The sequence below is a fragment of the Lacerta agilis genome, chromosome 8 (genome assembly GCF_009819535.1).
Source record: "Lacerta agilis isolate rLacAgi1 chromosome 8, rLacAgi1.pri, whole genome shotgun sequence".
Lineage (NCBI taxonomy): Eukaryota > Metazoa > Chordata > Lepidosauria > Squamata > Lacertidae > Lacerta > Lacerta agilis.
Genome location: NC_046319.1, coordinates 41,111,166 through 41,133,993, shown reverse-complemented (window position 1 = coordinate 41,133,993; position 22,828 = coordinate 41,111,166). Strand labels below are relative to the sequence as shown.

Below are 22,828 nucleotides of genomic sequence, written 5' to 3'. Positions count from 1 at the left end.
GCAGGACTTAAGCTGAATCCTATCTCCATTCATTTCATTCATGTGACCTGGTGCTGTGCTGTTTTATTGTAATATTCGTATGTTTTAAACATATTTTATATATTATATATTTTAATTCTATCAATGTTTCATTGTATTTTAATGATTGGTTTTTCTATGTTTCTAGCGGTTCTTGTTTTACCTGTAAACCACCTCGAGCCATTTCAGAGGAAGGAGATAATATAAAATAAACAAATAAGCAATGACTATCCAGGGTGGGGCACACTGACTAAATCGAGCAATTGAGTAGATAATCCTTTCATTGAGAAAAGAAGCACTTCATATTATTTGTCTATTCAGCCACATAATAGGTGTGTATTTTAACATGCTGGTGTTAGGTCCCCAAAAAGGAGCTCAGTATATTGGTTATCAGTTCAGTTATGGCCTCAATTCAAGGTGCATTCCGTGTTTAAATCCCTAAAATGACTTGGGCCCCAAATATCTGAAAGAACACGTCCTCAGTTGGGTAGAACATGAGAGTCTTATCTTAGGGTTGTGGGTTCGAGTCCCACATTGGGCAAAAGATTCATGCATTGTGGGGGTTGGACTAGATGACCCTTGTGTACCTGTCTTCCTCCTTACTTGATTCTGCTTGTCATTCTGTCTGCCTGTCTCCACCTACTGCTGGTCTCCCTGCCTTCTGCCTTACTAGTCCCAAAGAGCAGTAGCTACCGCCGAAGGCAGAGGGACATGCAGGAATCCTGGTGACCACAACCCAGGCATGCATATATACCAGAGTTGTTCCGTGCTGCTTAATCTGCATTCCCTAAGAATTAAACTTTCAAGTGTATTTTCTGTTTCCTCCGCCCTCCTGTTCCTACATCCTGAGTGTATCTGCAGTGTTACAGAACAAGCCCCTGAGGGAGCCTGGAAGTAGTATCACTGACGGAAACTGCTATTGCTGGCTCTGCTTCCTCTGCTCAGCCCAGCCCTAAGCTCTGGACCTGTGCACTGCAGCTGAATCTATGGGCATGTCTGCAGAGGAGGACGATTCCACCAGATCCAAAGGTAACGGGGAAATGCAGCTACAGGATCCCAGTGACTGTACCATTCAGTGGGGGTGGGGTGAGGCAAATGGGGCCCTTCCTAGATGGGCTTTGGGTAAAGCAAGTCTCCTAGCTGTGTTGATTTCTTTCTCATCTCCCTACTTGAGAAAGAACTCCCTGCTCTTGCAATTGATGGGGAAAAAATACCTGACATCTCGGCACATGTACAATAAATGAGGTTATGATTTTAAAGTGTTTTCCTTAAGGAGGAGGTGGCAGACAATTTTAGCCTAACCATCAGTATATGAGTGCCAGGCACATTCCACTTATAAGAAAAGCACTTAAACTTATCCACCTTGGCTGTGAGATGTCAGATACCGGTACTTTTCCTTAGATAATAGTGCATTCTTGGGGTCATGCAGGAAGGGAGAGGTCTCAAAGAGAGACTTACATGTCATACCGTAGTAACTGTCCTTTTTGGAAAGAAATGGGCTCTAGAAAAATCAGAGCCAGAGATTGGTTTGTTTGTCTTCTGTTTGTCCTCACTGGGAGCAATACCACAGATGCTTTAAAACTTTACTGTGTGGTGCTGTGATAGAGGACACTTTTAAATAAAGGACTGGCCCCTGGCAGCCCTTCAAGTAGAGAAGTGTCCTCTGAAAGCAGGACACACGGCCGCTCTAGTGTATGCCGCTATGTCGGGTGCTGTCTGTCTAGAGTCCGTGTGGAGCAGTGGTTGGAGTGTCAGAGTAGGCTCTGGGGGGGGGGTTCAAATCCCACTCAGCCATGATGTTTACTGGGTAACCTTGGACCAATCACTGGCTCTCAGCCAAATCTACCTCACAGGGTTATTGTTGGCATTACATGTGGGGTGTGGAAGAACCATGTATGTCAGCTTGAGCTCCTTGAGAAAAAGGTAGATGTAAATGAAATAAATAAAGTAGTGCATGATTAGACAACATGTGCCTCTAGATGTTGTTGGACTTCAACTCCCATCAGCCACACGCCAGCATGGGCAATAGTCAAGGATAATAGGAGTTGTAGTCCAACAATATCTGGAGGGGACATAGTGGGCTACTTCTGGTCTGTAGGTGAAGCCTGGTGTTACAACACCTTCATGCTTTGGATGCAGAGGAGTGGCAATGTTGGGTTTCTTTACATCAGCCTTCCAGATGTTTTGGATTGCAACTCCCAGCAGACCCACCCAGTACAACTAATGGGCAGTATATTTCAAAACATCTGGTGGGCATCATATTGGGGAAGGTTGATCCTACATGGTACAGATTTGCCCAGTCATTTGAATTCACCCGTTGTTTGTTGTTTGTTATTTGTTTGTTTAATGAGTTTCAAACCACTTCCAAACTAAAGTTTCCAAAGCAGTGTACAACAAAAATATTAGATATATGTAACATTTTAAAAAAGCAACTCTTAAAAGTCTTAATTACAAGATGCCGTTAAAAAATGGCTGAGTCACTCCTGAGTATAAAACAGCTGAGTCACTCCTCAGGTTAAGTCCTCTTTAAAGCTTTCAATAGCTGCCTAAAAGCCCAAGTGCTTGTCTAATTTCACCAGGGAGCCGATTCCATAGAGCTGAAGCCACAACAACACTTAAGTCCTGGATTTTAGTTGACCTCACGCATACATCTGCAGCATGCAGAACTCTTAACAATGCCCCACCAGAAGAACACAATTGCAGTGGAGGCTGGTCCATTAGGGCAAATGGGGCACGGCCCCACCAAGTTAGATCTCCCCACAGCCACCTGCCAACTCCTTACTAATAACCAGTTCAAGGGGTGGCCCTGGCTATTGGAACTATGGGAATTGCAGGACTGTGAGGGCAATAGAGTGTTCCTAACAACTCTCAGCACCCTTAGCAAACTACCGTTCTCAGAATTCTTTGGGGGAAGCTGTGGCTGTTTATAGTGGAATAATCCATTGCCTTTGCAAAATTTCCTATCTTCCAGCCTCCACTGCAAAGTTGCTGGACGATCCTCAGGTAACCTGACCACAAGTTGTACGGGGCTTTGAAAGCTAAAGCAAAAACTTGAACTAACTCTGGTAGCATGTTAGCAGCCTCATAATTGCCCTTATGCCTATTATATATAGAACAGCTATTCTTTAGTAGAGGGAATTAGTTATCAGACTCCAGACGCACTTCTAACGCCCCCTCTCCCGCTTTGTCTCTTGTCTCTGAAGCCAGACATCTGACAATACAAGTGTGCCTCCTTTTCCTAGGTCATTGTGTCTCCAAGCCCCAGAAGCTTCCCCTCCACCGATATTCCACCTCTCCCCCTAGGCTATCCAGGACCGTGGGTAGGCGGTCACATCCTGTTTCCTTCCTGCACTTCCAGGGAAGCAGCTGGGGATGGAAGAGCAATTCCTGTCTTGCAAGACTCGCAGCTGTATGTGTGGTTTTTCTTCTTCTTCCCTCTTCCTCTCTGCCTTAGACCGGGAATGGCCAGAAGTGGAGAAGGCTGAAAATTAGCAAGAGGAGCTGCCTTAAAATGGGCATCTGGGGTCTTTTACCGACCTGACAAATTGGAGGGCCTTGAGGAGTATCGGATCCGAGAGATACAACGCAACAGTTCCATCCATCCCGTATAAAGGTTGGTGGGTTGCAGCGCTGAAACCAGTGCTGGCCGGTGCCCATTGGGATTGGGAGGGTGGAAGTCAGTGAACCCAACATGAAGTGGAGCCAAACGGCAATGACAAGCAGACACAACTGATTCTAGCTTTGTCTCCATCCTCCTCCCTGCTGAGTTTTGCAGTGGCCACACCTGAGTAATGAAGAGGAAGGGGACAGGCAATGCCACCTGCCTGAACCCGTTGTCAGTATGGAGGCAGGCATTTGGGGGCTGGGTGACAGCAGACTGAGGCTGGTGAGGCAGTGCCCCACTGGCCCTAATATATCAGCCTCCACTGACTGTTCCCTGAACACCTGGATTGGCTCTTCCAGGTTTTGGATCACCATTGGATGGGTTTCACCAGAAGGGTCATGTGACCAATGGCAGCTGCGCCTTCTCCCTACCCCTATCACTGGCAGCTTGCTCAAGCGGGCAAGGGCTGTTGTTGCCTGTAAAAAAGAGAATCAGCAGGATCAGGGAGTTTCGGGGCTTGACAGTGCTTATGGGCCTTGACAAAGGCTCATCAGTACCAATTCCAGATGCCAGTCCTTGGCTTTGCCTAGTTTTATATATACACCACCCAATAACAAAGTTTCTAGGGACACAGGTGGCACTGTGGTTTAAACAACTGAGCCTCTTGGCTTTCTGATTGGAAGGTCGGCGGGTTCAAATCCCCGCGATGGGGTGAGGATCCCGTTGCTGTGTCCCAGTTCCTGCCAGCCTAGCAGTTGAAAAGCACACCAGGGCAAGTAGATAAATAGGTACCACTGTGGCAGGAAGGTAAACAGCATTTCCATGTGCTCTGGCTTCCGGCACGGTGTTCCATTGCGCCAGTAGCAGTTTATTCATGCTGTCCACATGACCTGGAAAGCTGTCTGTGACAAACGCCGGCTCCCTCGGCCTAAAGCGAGATGAGCGCCACACCCCATAGTCGCCTTTGACTGGGCTTAACCATCCAGGGGTCATTTACCTTTACCTAACATAGGTTCTCTGAGTGGCTTACAGTAAAAAAGCAACACCAAAAAGAAAGAAAGAAACCCATAGGGATATGCAACCTAAAAGAAAATAAAACCAGCAACAGGATAAGACTAGGCTAACACTAGCAGTTTTGAATAACCTTAGCAAAAAGGATTTAAATCCAAAATCTCCCAACACCGATTCCAGTGGGGTCCCAATTCCAGTGGGGTCTTTATGACAAAACTGATATACTGATGATGTCTGGCACACCTACAGAGGCAGGTGATGCCACATCCAGGACACCACAACAGAAAAGGTCCTATCCTGGGTCACTGTCTGTTGGGCATTGCCCAAAACCTCAGTTGTCAGGTTGGCATATACAAGGAGAGCCACCCTTTCAAGTATTAATGCAGCTTGATCCTGAAATCTCACTGGTTTAAGCAGCCTTGATTATGAATTTATAATCATTTATATGGTTTGGAGATCCAGATATGAGCTTTTCATACAGGAAGCTGCGTTATACTGAATCAGAGCTAACTAGCACAGTACTGTCTACACTGACTGGCAGCAGCTCTCCAGGTTTCAAGTAGGGCTCCATCCCAGCCTTAGTTGGAGATGCTGGGGATTGAATTTAGGACTTTCTGCATGGAAAGCAGATGTTTTATCACTGAGCCACGGCCCTTTGTCCTGCCTGTGAAGTCTCTGTGTCCTCTTTCCCACTTGATTCTCTCTGTCCCTAGTCAACTGTGCAGTCCTACCTAGAGGGTGTGAGCACAGGCCTGGAGCAGTTGCACACAGCCACTGCAGATGTTCGACATGTGCGGCAAGCATTGAGAAACATACACCAGTCCTTGGCATCCAGCACCGACTCTTTTCAGAGTCTGCAGCGACTACGGGAGTGGCACTGGAACATGCCCAGCTGGGTTCAGTTGCCCAGACATTGCCCCAACTTTTCTCAGGTGAGCCTCAGTTTGCAATATGTGTGTTTATTATTATATCCACTTGTTACATCTGTGCCTCACTCTTCACCAAATGGTCCCAGAGCGGTTACAAAAACCACACAATTAGAATGAGTGCAATGAACAACTAAAATTATGAAATTAAACGGCAAAGCAATCATATCAGAATAACAAAACACCAGCACAGAGCACTCAGCCAAGGGCTTGGGTAAAGAGGCGGGTCTTGACCTGCCTTGCAGCTATTCAAAACCTCAAATATCTAAATGCCATTGCATCCTGAAAGCTGCATGCATGCAATTCCAAAACACATGGGACGACCTTCTATATATCTGCAAGCAACGCTCCTACCTTTCAGCTGAGACTTTTCCCTCTCTGGCTTGATCGTCTTGCAGCAGATAATCTTGTAGAGGAGCTGCATACTTTGTACAGCACCCCTTTCCCCCTCATCTGCCCAGCCAGCTGAGTGCCTTTGGTTCCACACCCCTGCTCTAACCACTGCTCTAACGACACTGGATATCATTCCTCTTTCTTCCCCAGGTTATGCTTTTGAAGCCCTGAACTTCTTCTCCCTTTCTTCTTTCCCACACAGTACACAAACTCCTTTCCGAGACCTTTGACCTCCTGCAGAGTCACCACCTTCTGGAAGCCCACACAGGATTCATGGACCTAGAGAGTTTACGGGACAGCATCCTGTTCCAGCTGCATCACCACAACCTACTCAACCCCTCACACCTGGCCAGTGTAGAGTCCTACTTCAGGGGCCTCCTGGAACTAAATGATGCCCTTGCCCAGCACCTGTGGCACGTTGTGGCCCACAGCACAAGACTGGTGTCTGAGGACCCCTCCCTCTTTGTCTCCACGCTACGCATTATTGAGCGTGAGGAGAGCATTGATGCTGCCCTGCTGCTGAGGTCTCAGCTTCCTTCTGGCTTCCTCCCGCCAGGGCGCCCCAAGTGCTGGAGGCAGAAGTTCTTCCAGGTTATACAGGACACCATAGTCGCTTCCCACTTCCAGGCCATGCCAAGCAATGCCCAAGGCCAGCACCTCACTCAGCATTTGGAGTCCTTGCAGAGCAGCATCCTGGCCGAACTGTGTGTCGTGAAAGACCTGATGGCCCAGTGCTGCCCGCCTCACTACAATATCGTCGCAGCCTTTGCTGCCATGTATCATCAAGGCCTTGCCAAACACCTGCATCACATCCTCACTCGGGAGCTGGAGAAGCAGGAGGTCTTTACTCTTCTCCAGTGGGCACTCCATGTCTACCCAAGGTCAGTGCTCCTGATGGCAGGTGTTGGGGTTCATAGGGGCAGTGAGGGGTCATTAATTTTTTTAAGAAAAAGAAGTGCTGGGGGTTTACATTTGCCTACCGCCCATAACTCTGACTTGGGATCCCAAACACCATCCATTTGAAGCACTTGTAGGCCACTTTAACAGCCACGGTTCCCCCCAAAGAATTCTGGGAACTGTCGTTTGTGGAAGGTCTACTGAGAACTCTGACCACCCTTGACGAAGTAGAGTTCCCAGGATGCTTTGGGGAAAGCCGTGACTGTTAAAGTGGTAGGATAATGCTTTAAACAGGTGGGTGTTTATCCAATCATGTTCTCCAGCAGGCAGGGCGGAATTTGCAAAGAAGCAGATTTGGCAATGGACTGCATTTCCCCATATTCTCAAGTACAAGAATACTAGAATATTCACATATAATTCTGCTTCAGGTGTACTGAACAGCCTGGCAGGGGACAGTTGAACTTAGGTACCTTTTGCTCCTGACCTTCTTGTTGTTCCACAGCTCAGAAATGATGAACCACCCAAGCCTTCTACCTGAAGTGGACATCACAGTCTTGGGTCCTCTGCTTCCTGTGGATACAGTAGACTATTTGGAGGGAACCTATGTGGGGAAAGTACAGGTGAGTCGTGAAGACCATGGGGAACAAAATGACTGTGGATATTGAAGCACTCATATATTTAGATTTGCATAGGAAGTTCTCCAAATATTCAGACAGAGATCTTTTCTTACCAGTGAATGTGGAAATATTCCCTGTCTGAAACTCTAGAGAGCTGCTGTGGGCCTGGTGGACCAGTGCTGAACTAGAGGAACCAATTGTTTAACTTGATATCCAGCATATTCCTGTGAATAAGGGACAAATGGCATATTACTGGATGCTGCAAAATGCTATACACAAAGGTGTGTAAAGCAACCTTGTCGTCTCCTCTTTCTGAAGAAAAGCACCTTCAGGAGATGCCCATTTTGAACAGATAGGGGGTAGATGAAGCAGTGGTGCTTCACCCTTTTCCCACCACCCATTTTCCTGGCCCAGATTGTCTCCCCAGCTGATTTGGCCCTGCCCAGGGTTCCAAACTCAGGCAACCACACACTTGGGACTCTGTGGGTCAAGAGAGCGATTTGGAGCAGATGGGGAAATGGCTGGTGAAGAAAGGGCTAAGCATTCCTCCTCTGTCTGCTACTTCTCTGTTCAAAATAGGTCTCTACCCCAAGCTGCTTTTATTCAGAATAAGCAGCCTTCAGCCGAAACGTGTTACTTCTGTGCAGTTTGCCTCTTAAGCCCTTCTAGTCTCTGGAGTTTTCATCAGGCACTTCCAGATCACCTGTTTATTGAGCATTCATCCTGATTTGTTTGCTGGGGAGGTTAGAAGGTGTTGGCTATTTAACGAGCATTCATCCTGATTTGGGAGACAGGTTTGCTGCACGAGATCGAATCCCACCCGAAAATAGCACAGAAAGTGCTACCTTTCAGGGAAACAGGTTTGTTGTGCAAGACCTCCTAATCAACTATAATTGAGCAAACCTGAATCTGCTGGCCTGTGGCTGAATTCCACCTGAAAATAGTGACAGTCTGGAAGCATCCATTGCAGTGGAGAGAAATAGGGATAGAAATAGGAGGTGGCAAGTTATCAGGAAGACCAGAGGTGGAGGTAGAACACATACTGCAGGTCATATCCACACAGAGCTATATTTCCCATGTGACATTCACATTTGTTGCTCCGCCTGCTTTTGTCTCCAGCCACGCCCACCATAGGCACATGACCCTCAGAAGGTTGTCCAGACAGAAATGCGGCCCTCGGGGCGAATAAGGTTCCCCAACCTCTGCTGCCATAAACCATCTCCGTTTTTTCTTCTAGGCCAGCTTTGCTCAGTGGATGCAGAAGACGCTGGAGATGGAGTTTAAAGAGTGGTTCAGTGAAGAGGAGCCCGAATCAGACTATCAAGGCTGCTTCCAGACCAGCCTTCCCATGATTGTCATGAAGGTCAGAGAAGAAAGGCAATGCACTGCAGGGAAGCCTACCTGATTCCTATACAGCGTGTCCTATTGGCTGCAGAAGTAAAGCCATGTGTTTGATCCGCACTCATCCAATCGCCTTCCTCTCTTTCTTTGCCTGCCCCAGATGCTGGATGAAAATATCCGAGTGGCATCCCTCATCTCAGATACTCTGCAGCAGAAGTTGTGCAGCATGGCCCTGGAGGAGCTTGAGGTCTTTCTGGGCAGGTCAGTTCTCTCTCCATGCTGCTGACTCAGAGTAGGGACTGAGAGGCAAGAAAAGGATGCTCAGCACAGCACAGCTCAGAGGGGAAAGCATCATAACTCACCTGCTTTGCATGCCAAAGGTCCCAAGTAGGGCATCTGCAGGTAGGACTGGGAGAGACTGCTGTCTTAAACCCTTGAGAATTGCTGCCCATCAGTGATGACAATACATTGATGGAGCAATGATCTGACTCAGTATAAGGTAGCTTCCCACGTCCCTAACATTAATTCACCAGCAGTAGGACCTTCAGGCCCAGCCCAATGAGACATCTTGGGTTCTTACTTGAATTTGGTTATCATTCCTGCTAAGGATCCCTGCTCCTTTCCCCTTTCTTTCACTGGAGGCTGTGGAGGCTCATTTCCCCAATCCTGCTCCAACTGAGGCTCCATTTTCCTTACAGAAAACCTTTACTGGGCTTGAAATGAGGTATGTTATTTCTGCGCCATAAGAACACCCCTGAGGGATCAGACCAAAGGCCTGTCTAGTCCAGCATCTTGCTTCCCATACATACATAGTCCTGTGGGGATCCTGCAAACAGGACATGAGTGCAATAGCTCTCTCTCCCCCTCTGCTCTTCCCCAGAAGAGGCATCACTTCCAGATCTGTCAGTATTATAGAGGAGGAATTTAAGCACATACCAGAAATGAAGGTGGATTAAAGCTCTCTGTTAACCTAGCAAAACAAATCCAGTTTAAAACGAAACCCTGACCTTTTGCAGTTAGAAAAGTGATAGAGAAATGCACTAAAAAGTGTAGGATGGACAAATGACTAATAGAAAGAGGTAAAATCAACTCGCAAGCAAATCAGGATGAATCCTCATTGTTGTATAATCACCCCACAAACAAATCAGAAAAAAGCTCAATAAAGACCAGATGTAGTCTAACCTCCTCATAAGTTCAGTAAACAAGTTGTCTGCCTCCGATTTTGGAGGCAGTATTTAACAATAGTGGTTAGTAGCCACTGTTCCTTCATGAATTTGTCTAATTGTGTTCTAAAGCCATCAGAGGGCGCTTCAGGATTACGCATTCATTCATACCAAACTGTAGTTTAAACAAAATAGAAAATTCTTTCCAGTAGCACCTTAGTAGTTCTTCCAGTAGTTCTTGGTATGAGCTTTCATGTGCATGCACACTTCTTCAGATACACTGAAACAGAAGTCACCAGATCCTTAAATATAAACTGTAGTTTGTTAAAGAACCATTTTCCTTACAGATCTATGATCTATGATTCCTGCGAAGAGGCACTGTGAGGGGAATAACAGTTTCCTAACAACTCTCAGCACCCTTAACAAACTACAGTTCTTAGGATTCTTTGGGAGAATCCAGAACTGTTAAAGTGGCAAAAGTGCTTTAAATGTATACTGAAGATGGGGCGTAGGCCTGCTTATTCTTCATCACAAGTGGAACTCTGCACTGTTTTGCTCTCAAGACACATGGGGGGGGGAGGTTGGCTGCTGGTGTGCAACCTGCCATGACAACTGCTGTGCTCTCTGCAGCCTGTATGAAGACCTGGTGGGATTTGGCAAGGAGCATCAACGAGAGCCTGCAACCTCCAAGTGCTATGTGCCTTACTTGCTATCAACCCTCAACAACTGCCAGGCTCTCAGGTATTCCCAACTCCTGTGGTAGATTCCTCCCATATGCCTTCTGTATCTGGGCTTCTCTTGCTAGCAGGCTACATGCAAGCCCGCTTCCCAGCTAGTCCTCTTTTCTCCACTGGCAGCACCTCCATTGCAGCCCTGTGTGAAGGCAGATCAACACCCTCGGAGGCCAGCAAGATGTCATCAACCCTTCATGTTGCCCTGGACAAAGCCCAGAAGAAGGCATGCCAACTGCTGCTGGAGGAGATGCTGGCAGATCTGCAGGTACCCATTGTTGTTAGGAAAGCCTATGGTAGAGGTGGGGACCCACAGCCCCATGGGCCAAATGTGGCCCTGCAGGCCTCTGTGTCTGGCCCTTGGAACTCTCCCAAGGCCATGTCCCTTACTGACCCTGTTTCATATCCACACACGAGTTTTTCCCAGGCTAGAATATACCCCTGAACTTTGACAGTGCTTGCCTGGATGGAAGATAAGAGAGTGTTGTGTGAGACTGTCAAAACTAACCTACTGTATGAAGGTAAAGTCAACATGCATCGCTGTGCCCACTTTTGCCTCTGGCCCCACCCACCAGTGGCATGTGGCCCTCAGAAGCTTGCCCAGAAGGGAATGTGGCCCTCAGACTGAAAAAGGTTCCCTGCCTCTTGATGCATAGTAAATGGATTAGAGATTCCCACTTACAACTGCCCTAATACCACCATGAGCGCAAATAATAATGAATGCAGTTTTTTTTTAAAAAAAAGATGTCTGGAGGGGTCCTGAGTGGCTGTGCTTGCTTGCAAGCACAAAGAAGCTTGTGGAGCCCTAGTTTGCTGCAGCCAAGCTCCTGGTGAGGGTGAATTGGTGGAAGCCAGGCTAACTATCTGCTCTGCCTTCACAGCTACAGATCTTCTGCTCAAAGGAGATACACCAGCGCTTAACCCTGCAAGAGGCAAACCAAAACATACTTCCTTGAGCGGGTCTTTTAAAGGCAACGTAACGTAGCATTTGCAGAGGCGTTCTATGCCATTTTGTAGATTTGCCTGTATTTTTTGTTGCTGTAAGCCACTCTGGACTTGCTTCTGGAAGGTGGTGTGGTGGTGGTGGTGGTGGTGTGTGTGTGAGTGAGTGAGTGAGTGAGTGAGTGAGTGAGAGACAGAGAGAGACCTTTTTAAAACAACTTGGTACTTCCCTTGTTCTGTCCTAGCCTCCGTTTGCCCAGATGCCCTCCCGTCAATGGCTGTCTGGTGAATCCCAGGTGCTGAGCAGCATATGCGAGGTGGTGGACATGCACATGAAATTATTCTGCAGAACTCATAAGCCAATCAGCATGGTAAGATCCTTCCATAGCTGGGGGCTGACAGTGGTGGGAAGGAAGATCTGTGCACTGATTAGCTAGCTTCAGGAAGGGTGGTCTACTGTTTAAGTATTGCCTCTAGATTCTAGTTGGGAAAGATGGAGGGCACAAGGAGAAGGGGACGACAGAGGATGAGATGGTTGGACAGTGTTCTCGAAGCTACTAACATGAGTTTGGCCAAACTGCGAGAGGCAGTGGAGGATAGGCGTGCCTGGCGTGCTCTGGTCCATGGGGTCACGAAGAGTCAGACACGACTGAACGACTGAACAACAACAACTAGATTCTAGAAGCGGGGGATCTGCAGCCTGAGGTTTACATGTGGTCTTTGGGCTTTGGATTTCAAGTGGGTGGGTGGGTGGGGGGGCTGAGAAGAAAGGGGCAGGGAGCCAAGACTGATAGAATGACAGAAAGCGAGGGTAAGCTCTCTGCAAACTTACCAGAAAGAGAAAGAAAATGGGGTGGAAGAAAGAGAGAGAGGGAGAGAGAGAGGGGGGTGTGTGTGTGTGTGTGTGTCAAAGGGGAGGGGGTCCTTCCCACTTTTTGCTCTGGCCCTGCCCATTGCCAGCTTCAGTGCCACCCATCACCAGCAAGATGGGGGCAAAACTAGAATTAGTTATCTCTGCCTGCCATTGGCTCCGGCTCCCCCTACTGTTGGCCTCCCTGCCTCCTGCCCTACCAGACGCAGTGGGCACCAGCCACCACTGCAGGAAACACACACACACACACACACACAGCATTTCTGCCTTTTGTCTCAGTGCAGCTCCCATTAACTAGAATGACCAAGGCAATTTCCCCCCTTTGATGTCCAGCACCTCCTGTCAGAGACTGAGCGCTTGGTCATGAGCCAGTACGTGAGGGCTCTCTTGCAGAAAAGGCTAGTGTGCCGGAATGCTGAGGAGAGAAGCCGGATGGCCAGGCAAATGATGCAAGACGCCTCCCAGCTGAAGGAGCTCTTTTGCAGCCTGGTGAGAGAAAGGAACAGCTAACAGCTATCAGGTTTTGCCAGATGCGTTCCAAGGATGGGGTTGGCAGCTGCTGGTGATCACAGGGGAAAGGGAGATTGACTTTGCTCACCAAGCTGAATACAAAGTTGTGTGCGTGGCCAGCTAAGATCAAATATGCATCCAATAGGGATGAACAGATCGATCTGTTTCCAGATCGTGTCAGTTTTGAATGTGTTTATTCATAAGTTAGTTGTTTCCTATTTCCACGTAGAATCATAGAATCATAGAGTTGGAAGAGACCACAAGGGCCATCCAGTCCAACGTCAATCAGCTGTTTGTTTAGTTTTAAACTGGAGGGAAATTCACATTTTTTATATGCAGTTTAACCTGAAGTACACATTTTTGTATATTTTTGAGCCATGAACTATATTGCAAAATTTTAAGATATTCAACAACTGAAGGATAACTGCATTCCAGTTCCTGTATTAGTCTAGGAAGTAAGAATGGAATAAATTCACTTAAAATGTGAACTGAGCCAAATTTTTTAAACACCCCTAGCATCTAGTTGCACGACTTCCAGCTTCCAAAGAAACCTGTGCACTAGGTTTCTCCTAGGGCCAAACTATTGGGAGATCAGCATAGTTGGCTAACGAGTCTGGCTGATAATACCAGCTAGAGTTGCTGCTTACTCCTAAGGTGCATTTGCATTTCAGTACCTGCATGAAAAAGTCACATCAGGCAATCATCCTTTTGGTCAGGAGGTGGCAACCCAAGCCAGTTTGGTGCAGCAAGGTTGGGTTGGGGTTGGGGAATAAACAACTGTGCAGAACACCTGGTCATGAGGTGCTAGTTGTTCCCTAGTTGAACTTCGTTCAAGGATGCTGTGGAAGGTAGTCTAGCCATGACTGGGCTGCTCTCTGCTTTAATGTCTATGGTACAGTATCAGGTAGGTAGCTTCTTCATATTCGTATCTGAAGAAGTGTGCATGCACACGAAAGCTTATACCAGAACTAACTTAGTTGGTCTATAAGGTGCCACTAGACCATTTTTTATTTTATTTTTATTATGGTACAGTATGATACAGTATTCTTTATCTGTTGAACCATGTTATATTTATTTAAAAAAACCAATGTATAAAATTGCAAAACCCACATGCAGTATAACTGCAACTGCTAATAGTAGTAATAGTCACTTGACCATCATAACTCATCTTGCAGCCTCCACATCGCGCCATCCGCTCTGTCCTCATGGTATGGTATAGTTTGTCTCTTGCTTCCTTTCCCAGGGCCTGGAGGAGAATGAACAGACTCTCAGAGTGATTGCTGACCTGCAGGAGCTCGTCAGTCTCAAGGACCCCTCCATGCTGAGCCTGGAAGTACTGGGATTTGTGACAAAATATCCTGATATCAGGTAGGGCACTCAAAGCAAGTACACTTTCCCATCTTCCACCACTGCTTCCCCCAGCACTGGACTTGCATTTTGCCCCTAAACAGGAAGCACAGGAAGTACGACACAGAGAGAATCCTGGTTCTTTTCCAGCACTGTGAGAGCTGAAATTATTTTGCTTGGAGATGCCAGGTCTTGGATCTGAGGCCTTAGGCATCCCTTCCGTTCTCCAAATTCAAGCCAAAAACATTTTCTGGCAGTCGCCCCAGCAATAATGCAAGGTTAATACATTAACCTGCAGGCTAATCTTGGCCTGCCAGGGGGCCCATGTTGGCCCACAAGGCCATTTCCACCAAAGCAATCTTCCTTCAGCACTGGCATCAGGTACCTTTCCTCCAGTGTACCTGAGGACAGCAGCCTAGCTAAGGGATTGGAGGGTAGGCCACATTGGAGAACATACAGCTCTGTTCTCCAACTCTCCACCCACTAGCATCTGCTTGTGGAGTGGCTGCCTCATTCCTTCTAACGGTAGGGCCAGGCCTGGTTGGCAGCAGGAGGCCAAGGGAGAGGTAACACGTTTTGTGCCTGTTGTTTCACCAGCGAAGACCACGTTTCCATGCTCCTCCACTTGCGTGGCGACATCTCTAAAGAAATCCACAACAACGTGCTGGAGATCATGGTGCAGAATCCTCAAGTACTGCCTGAGAACTATCATCCTGTTTTTAGCAACATTTTTGTTCCAGCTCCGGAGCCACCCTTCTGCCTTGGGAAGTCCAAATGTGCCTGATACGTCTACATATGCTGTCAGGCTGCCCATCTCTACAGCTGCATTGCTAACTTTGCTAGGATGGTAGCTGGTAACCTCTGGCAAGATGGAACTTGAGTGGGGATTGAGCCTGTTGGTTGTTGTTGTTTCTTACATTCCAGCGATCCAAAACACATGGTGCCATTTGGGGGGGGGGCAGTGGGAGCAGGGGCAGGGCTAAATTTAGTCAGTTTTTGTGGGAATGATTAGGGATGCATGCAGGAGAGGATATATTGTTTCAGCGCAGGAGAAACAGACATCCCTTTTCTATGTCCACTCTAGGGATGTTGTACTTGACTGCTCCCGTGTTTCACATCCCACAGTTTTGTGTGCTCTCTCCCATATTCACAGCCATGCACAGCCACATGCAGTCTCCTTATCATGTGTGAGGAAGCTTTGGCCCTCCAGTTGTTGCTGAACTACAATTTCCATCATCCCTAGCCACTGGCCATGTTTGCTATGACTGATGGGAGTTCAGCAGCATCTGCAGGGCCAAAGGCTCTCCACACCTGCTCTATAGTCTATGCAAGATTATACACAGGAATGGTTGTCTGTTACGCACCAGTTGCACTAGTTTTTGTGGGTTGTGTGATTTTGGGTATTAATATATGCTCAGATCACATCCACACCCAAACCCGCTTATGAATTCTACGCAGTATATGAGTGTAACACTTGTGCAGACCAACTAGTACACTGAAGCCCGTATCTTGTACCATTTAGAAAAGATGCACTGCTTATTGCATTGTCATTACAAATTATTCAGACAGGGTAATGTGCTATTATCCTAGGTAAAGGTAAAGGGACCCCTGACCAACAGGTCCAGTCGTGCCCGACTCTAGGGTTGCGGCGCTCATCTCGCTCTATAGGCCGAGGGAGCCGGCGTTTGTCCGCAGACAGCTTCCGGGTCATGTGGCCAGCATGACAAAGCCGCTTCTGGCAAACCAGAGCAGCGCACGGAAATGCCGTTTACGTTCCCGCTGGAGCGGTCCCTATTTATCTACTTGCACTTTGACGTGCTTTCAAACTGCTAGGTGGGCAGGAGCTGGGACCGAGCAACGGGAGCTCACCCCGTGGCAGGCATTCGAACCGCCAACCTTCTTATCAGCAAGCCCTAGACTCTGTGGTTTAACCCACAGCGCCACCTGGGTCCCCTATTATCCCAGAACTATGCAAATCATGGAGCACAAGAGCAACATATTTATCAATAAATGCTTAAGAACCGAATATGTTTGCTAGATAATGTTTTCTAGATAAATAGCATTCAGTTACATAGCTTGTTTTTCTTTTCTAAATTAAAGGCGTGTAGCCCTTACGGGGAACATGGCACTTAGCGAGGACCAGCTTATTATATCTTTTTTTCTTCCCAGTGCAATGGGAACCAACCACTCCAGCATATTGTGGGCCCTAAGCTCCTGACCAGTCATGTTAAGAAGGGAAGATATAAGCCGCCATCTCTTTGCATGCTAGGTTCGCTGTGGGGATTGGGGTGGGGTGAATCAGTTCACATTTAAAGGTGAATCTACCTAATTTGCCCCTTCGCTATTAATATGGGAACAAAAACACAACCATTCATCAAAATTAGCACTTCTCTGAATTTTGCACTGCATTTCTCCAGCCAAGTAATGTGACAAAAATGCATACACTGAGGTAAAGTGTGCATAAATAAATAAATATGTTGGTGAAAATAACATAACAAAGTGCAATATATTAACGGAAATTGCTTTGCAAAAATGTGTGTACAGTGGTACCTCGGGTTGCGCACTCAATTCATTCTGGGGTGCCGTTCGCAACCTGATCGGCGCTTCTGCGCATGCGTAAACTGTGCAGAACGCTTCTACGCATGTGCAGACCACGCAGACATGCGCAGAAGCGTCCGCGCTCCGTGTTGCACTTCCAGGTTAGTGGAGTACGCAACCCGAACGTGCGCAACACAGAGCATGCGCAACCCGGGGTATGACTGTATTTGGCAAAACTTCATGCAAGAGAAATTCACACCAGAATGCTGGTGAATTTTCATGAGAACCTTTTTTATCTTTTTAAATTGCAAAACTGATGTGGAAATGTGGACAACTGAACTGAAGACTGGAATGCAAAACTGTGGGAAACCAAAATTAACAGATTCACCCATCTCTAGTCCCCTGCAAGGATAGAGCATAGCTGTCAACTTTTCCCTTTTTTAAAGGGAAATTCCCTTATTTCAAATAGGATTCCTCACAAGAAAAGGGAAAAGTTGACAGCTATGGGACAGAGATAGAGGCTTTCTTCAAATAGAGGACTGTTCTCTGTAAGGTAGTACACATGGTTACCCAACCCAACCCTGGTGGTAAGGGCTGGTTGCATGGTGAGGTAAGTGTGGATGCAAAACAATTCATTTCAAAATCTGTTGAGTACACATCTAGAAATCATTTCTGCTGTCCCTGCAGGGAAAAACAGAAGTTCTTTCCCCCACCACAAGCCACATACAGTATTTTGAAAACTACAGCAGGAAGTGATGCTCTTTCCCCTCCCTTAACAGGTATAAAACATAAGCTTGCATTTCTTTTCTCAAAAACACACTTTCTCATGGGGCCTTTTTCAAGCAATGGGTTTTATCAGTTACCTGCTCACAACACCTGCTCTTCAGGGATTTACCACTACCAGGTTCAGGGGACATAATAAGAAAGGTTTGCCTCTGAGCATCTACAGAGTGCATTTCCCTTAACCCCAGCTAACCACAATTGCCTGCCATGTTCCATGTGCACCATGTGAACTTCACAGACCAATGCCATTCCAAAAACAATAGAATGCAGCAAAATGAAAGCCCCATCGGTCGACCCCTTTCTCCTTTCACCACTGGTACATGACCAGTATGGTGAGGGATCTGGAAACCAAATCCTATAAGAAATGTTTGAAGGAGATAAGTGTGTTTAGATTGAGGAATAAAAGATGACAGGGTGACATGATAGTTGTCTTCAAATTCCTGAAGGGCAGTCAAGAAGAAAATAGAGCTGATGTGTTGCTTCAAGTCATAGTCACAGCATCCATTTAAAGCTCCCATATACACTCATGACTCCTCCCAAATAATTTGGGGGCCTGTAGTTTGTTAAGGGTCTTCTCACAACTCCCCAGTGCCCTTAAATATTTCCCATGACTCTTCGGGTGCTAAGGATTGTTAAGAGGCCCACTGCTCCTGTCACAAAGCTACGATTCTCAGAGTCCCCTAAGAAAAAGTATTGATTGTTCAACCACTCTGGAAACAGTCGCTCTGTGAGGAGAATAGGGCTCTCTTAACAACTTTCAGCAGCTTTAACAAATTACAGTTCCCAGGATTCTTTGGGTGATGACGTGACTGTTAAAAAGTGGCATAATGCTGCTTCAAATGTATTGCACATATGGTGCCTAAATCTGGAATTACAAATGCTGCATTGCACTAGTAGTATCCTTAGCAGACTTATCATCCACAAATAACTCGGCAAAACTGGGCTTTTGTAGTCCCCCACGGAAGTGCCATATACCACATATAGCATTTCAGAGAGCAGCTTAAAAAGGCTACGGTCCCTTGAATGTCCGCTATAAGCACACTGTTTTCTAATAAAGCCTTTGGATTCTCTTCCTAGAGAACATCGCATATTCATATTGGGGCCTTTTTCAACCAAAAATGTTTCTTATGTCATTTAATAACCCTGTTGTATTTTTAATAAGATTTTTTTGATCATACACAATACATAGTTTTATTTACACTGGGCGGATGCAAAAGGAACAAACCCAAGTCCCAAAAGAGAAAAAATAAAATGGTATAACTTGTCTCAAGAAATGTGATTCTATCCAGCGAGGATCATCTTCTTACGTTTTAATTCTTTTTCAATATATTGAAAAATATGTCCAGCTTTCAATAATTTTACCGTTGACTTTTACCTCCTAAGTTCCCTTAAAGTGAGTTAACATCTTTTTATGCATTCTTAGTATGATGTTGTTCAATTAAAAGTTCTGAGTGGATTATATAGTGCAAGGTGGCTAACAAAAAAATTGACAAAGCCAGCTTTTGAGAGCACCTGTTCTCTGGAACATACCTGGCAGCGGAAGAAATATCAAACTCTGGCCTGGAACTTCAGAAACAATCCTGCCAAAAAGTTATTCCCCCAAAGAGGGGCTTGGTGGCAGTTGCCCCCTCATGACAACTACTGTGTTTCTTCTTCCAGGAATGTAGCACTACCAGGCTTCAGAGAAGTTATAAGAAAGAAAAGTTTGCCTCTGAACATGAACAGAGTATACTTCATTGAATACTAAGCAACCACAAGCACTGGTTATTCCCATCTTTATTTTATATGCCGTATGCAAACGATGAGAGTTCATGCACAAGGCAATGCTGTTTCACGTTTCATCTTGGGTGACTTCATGTCTACATTCAACAGGAGTTTCCCCAGCTGGGATGTTCCACCTGCAAACATAATGCCACACAACAGGGACTGGGTCCGTTTATTTTATTTCACAATATTTTAAAAGCACTTTTCTGGAGAAGCCTATTGAAAGCGGTTTATAACATTTAAAAGCCTCACAATAAGTGAACAATAAATAGACTATAAGCAAGCCTGCAAGAGGCCACCCAGAGTGACTGGGGCAACCCAGGCAGATGGGCGGTGTATTAACAACAACAACAACATCTTAGAACAGTGCTATCTCAAAGTGGTGGTCCACAGACTGGTGCCGTCCATAAGCTATTGCTAGTCCATGGTGAACTCCACCACAGCCCAGGTTGGGTGGGACACTTCAGAGACCAAATGTACTGATGCCTGGCACATTGGGTGGGCGGGAATTGCTGGATAACTACATCGGATAGTTAAATAAGTGCTGATCTTGACAATAATGCATCAAACCAACGTCATACCTGTAAGGCTAATATCAAAACAAGGGCTTTTAATATCTTATATTCATATTATCTTAGATATCTTATAAAATACAGTATTATATTATACCAGGTTCCATCCCTCACCCACCTGCTCTTTTAGTAGTGATAATAATAATCAGTGCTTTTATTTTAAAAAAACCTTTAGAGGTATTCTCATTTTCCTACTCATATTGAAATACTGCCCTTCAATGAGGCCAAATTTAGATTCACAAAATGTTTAGGGGTATGCATACCCCTGCCCCCCCAAAATCAATAATAATAATAATAATATTTATACACCACCCATCTGGCTGGGTTTCCCCAGCCACTCTGGGCGGCTCCCAACAGAATATTAAAAATACAATAAAACATCAAACATTAAAAATTTCCCTAAACAGGGCTACCTTCAGATGTCTTTTAAAAGTCAGATAGTTGTTTATTTCCTTGACATCTGATGGGAGAGCATTCCACAGGGTGGGTGCCACTACCGAGAAGGCCCTCTGCCTGGTTCCCTGTAACCTCACTTCTCGCAGGGAGGGAATCACCAGAAGGCCCTCTGCGCTGAACCTCAGTGTCCGGGCTGAATGATGGGGGTGGAGACGCTCCTTCAAGTATATTGGGTCAAGGCAGTTTAGCTTCAGATATACAGTTGCCACTGGAAATGAATATCACAACAGTTGGAAACTAGAGGCTTCCATTTTGCTGTTTAGCATCAGTAGGACCTTGACAAAAGGGCTGCTGCATTCACTTCCGCCCTAGGTACCCAAGTGCCCAGCAGGATGGAGTAAGGGAAATAAATCTCAGGCCTGCCATGGCACATTGCTCTTTACAGATGCATGTTCTGAGAAGGCCTGGAAGGGACAGGGACAAAATGAATATTTTACAGACTTTGATAAGAAGCAGGTAACAGACTGGGGGCAGGCAGGAGAGTTTATGGGCTGCAGTAGACAGACGGAGTTCTCCACACGGGATAGTTGTGAGCAATGTGGTTGCTATGCACATAGAAACTTGTCAGGTCCAAGAGAAGACCCCAAGGGAATCTTTCCCTGTCGCCGCTCCTATTACCCCCAGAACTGTTGAAATCCATGATCACGTGCTTAAATGGATGAAACTCAGTTCAAACCAAGAAGTTTTTGTTATGAATCTGCCCTACCTTTTGGTGGTTGTAGTGTTAGCAGATGTTTCATCAGTGTCTTCATGCAGCTTGAAAAATAACTTGGCAAAACTGGTCCCCCGTAGCTCCCCACGGAAACTTCGTGCAGCAAAGGCATACAGGATGGGGTTGACAGTGCTGCTTAAAAAGGCTACAGCCCAGTGAATGTTTGAGACAACCTTGTCGGCATGATCCAAAGTTTTTGCTACACCCGGGAAGGTGCTTTGCAGCAACAGTGCACAGACTGTGAGGAGGCTGAATATGTGGTAAGGGAGCCAGCACACAAAGAAGCCCCCAACCACAGCAATAATCAGCTTCTTGGTCTTCATCTTCTGATGGAATTTCAGAGTCCGAACCTTCCTTGCCACGCAGGAATAGCAGATGGAGATCACAGCAAAGGGGATCACAAAGCTGAACAAAGTCTCCACCACATTGTCCACAATCTGCTGCCATTGGGCACCATACACATCATCTGAGCAATCTCCTTCCACATTCTGGCTTGATGTGAATATCAGAGTTGGAGATGCAAAGGCAACTGCTAACAACCAAACTGCCACTAATGTTCTGTATACCACATGTGGTCTCTGACACCTTTTGGAAGCAACTGGAAGAACCACCACAGCAAAGCGATGCAGGCTCATCAAGGTGATTAAAAAGATACTGGCGTACATAGTTAAATAGTTAAAGTACACAAGGAGCTTGCAAGAAGCCTCTCCCAAGTCCCAGCTGGTTGTAAAGTCATAAATCCAAAATGGCACTGTGAGCAATGCCATTAAGTCAGCCGTGGCTAAGTTCAGGATGAGCGCAATGGTGAATGATCTCCGGGGAAACTTGGTTAGGATGATCCAGAGCACAAAGCTATTCCCAGGTATGCCAGTCAGGAAGCAAACACTAAGAATCAGGTTTGGAAGCAAAGTGTGCTGCACCCAGAAAGTGTCCATCCCTGTGCTGTTCAATCCAGCTTCGGTAGAACTATTGAGAGCCATTGTGGATCTCATTCGGGGATTATCAGTTGCAAAGAGTGAGTGAGCACAATCTTATATAGAGGTTCGTGGCAAATACAGAGGAAATGGCATGGGGTGATGCAGTGACACAGCTTCTCAAGAAATTCATGCAATCCATCATATACTTCAGCTTTCACCTTCTGGCTCTATGTGAATATCAGAGTTGGAATGCAAAGACAATCACCACAAATCCTGAATTCTTATGATGTCGAACTTCACTTTCATACACAAATTCCCATGCCTATTAACCTAGTTATTTAAATAATTATTAGTTACTGCCTTTGATAGCTTTATCCTCTGCAAATCTACCTAATCTCATTTTCAAGCCTTCCAAGCTAATGGCCATCACCGCATTCAGTGGTAGTGAATTCAGACAAAAGGAAGTACTTCTGTCATACATCACATAATTAAACTCTTCCTACACAAATCCAGAGTGGAGTTCCTAAGGCGGTTGGTTGGCATCTTGTATGCCTCCTTCTGGCAACTCCTGCTGCCAAGTTCATGCCAAATGTCTTGTCTTGCTTTCCTTTCCTCTAGACCACAAGAGGGGGGGGTGGTTCTTGTTGTCTGGGCAGCCCAGGACCTCCGTACACACTGCCCAGGCTTGCATCCTGTAGACTCCACTCCCAAAGGC

General features: G+C 46.2%; 2 protein-coding genes across 2 annotated transcripts; one reads left to right on the top strand and one right to left on the bottom strand.

Annotated features, from left to right (window-relative positions):
* The first annotated feature begins 736 nt into the window (after positions 1-736).
* EXOC3L1 (exocyst complex component 3 like 1) lies at positions 737-15,333 on the top strand. Its single transcript, XM_033157121.1, is given in 18 exon segments — positions 737-901; positions 904-976; positions 979-1,047; positions 3,473-3,499; positions 3,502-3,606; positions 3,609-3,631; positions 5,347-5,503; positions 5,506-5,565; positions 6,155-6,833; positions 7,352-7,469; positions 8,704-8,829; positions 8,968-9,068; positions 10,601-10,711; positions 10,828-10,969; positions 11,889-12,014; positions 12,848-13,003; positions 14,268-14,392; positions 14,969-15,333. Coding segments are annotated over 18 exon segments (2,526 nt in total). The 5' UTR covers positions 737-760; the 3' UTR covers positions 15,156-15,333.
* A 5,853-nt stretch (positions 15,334-21,186) lies between these two features.
* On the bottom strand, positions 21,187-22,176 carry LOC117051937 (leukotriene B4 receptor 1-like). The gene has a single exon (XM_033158665.1). The coding sequence runs from the start codon at positions 22,174-22,176 to the stop codon at positions 21,187-21,189; it is 990 nt and encodes a 329-aa protein (XP_033014556.1).
* Positions 22,177-22,828: the final 652 nt, after the last annotated feature.

Bases quoted from the DNA above. Each gene is read 5' to 3' on its own strand.
- LOC117051937 (XM_033158665.1), bottom strand. From the start codon at position 22,176: ATGGCTCTCAATAGTTCTACCGAAGCTGGATTGAACAGCACAGGGATG.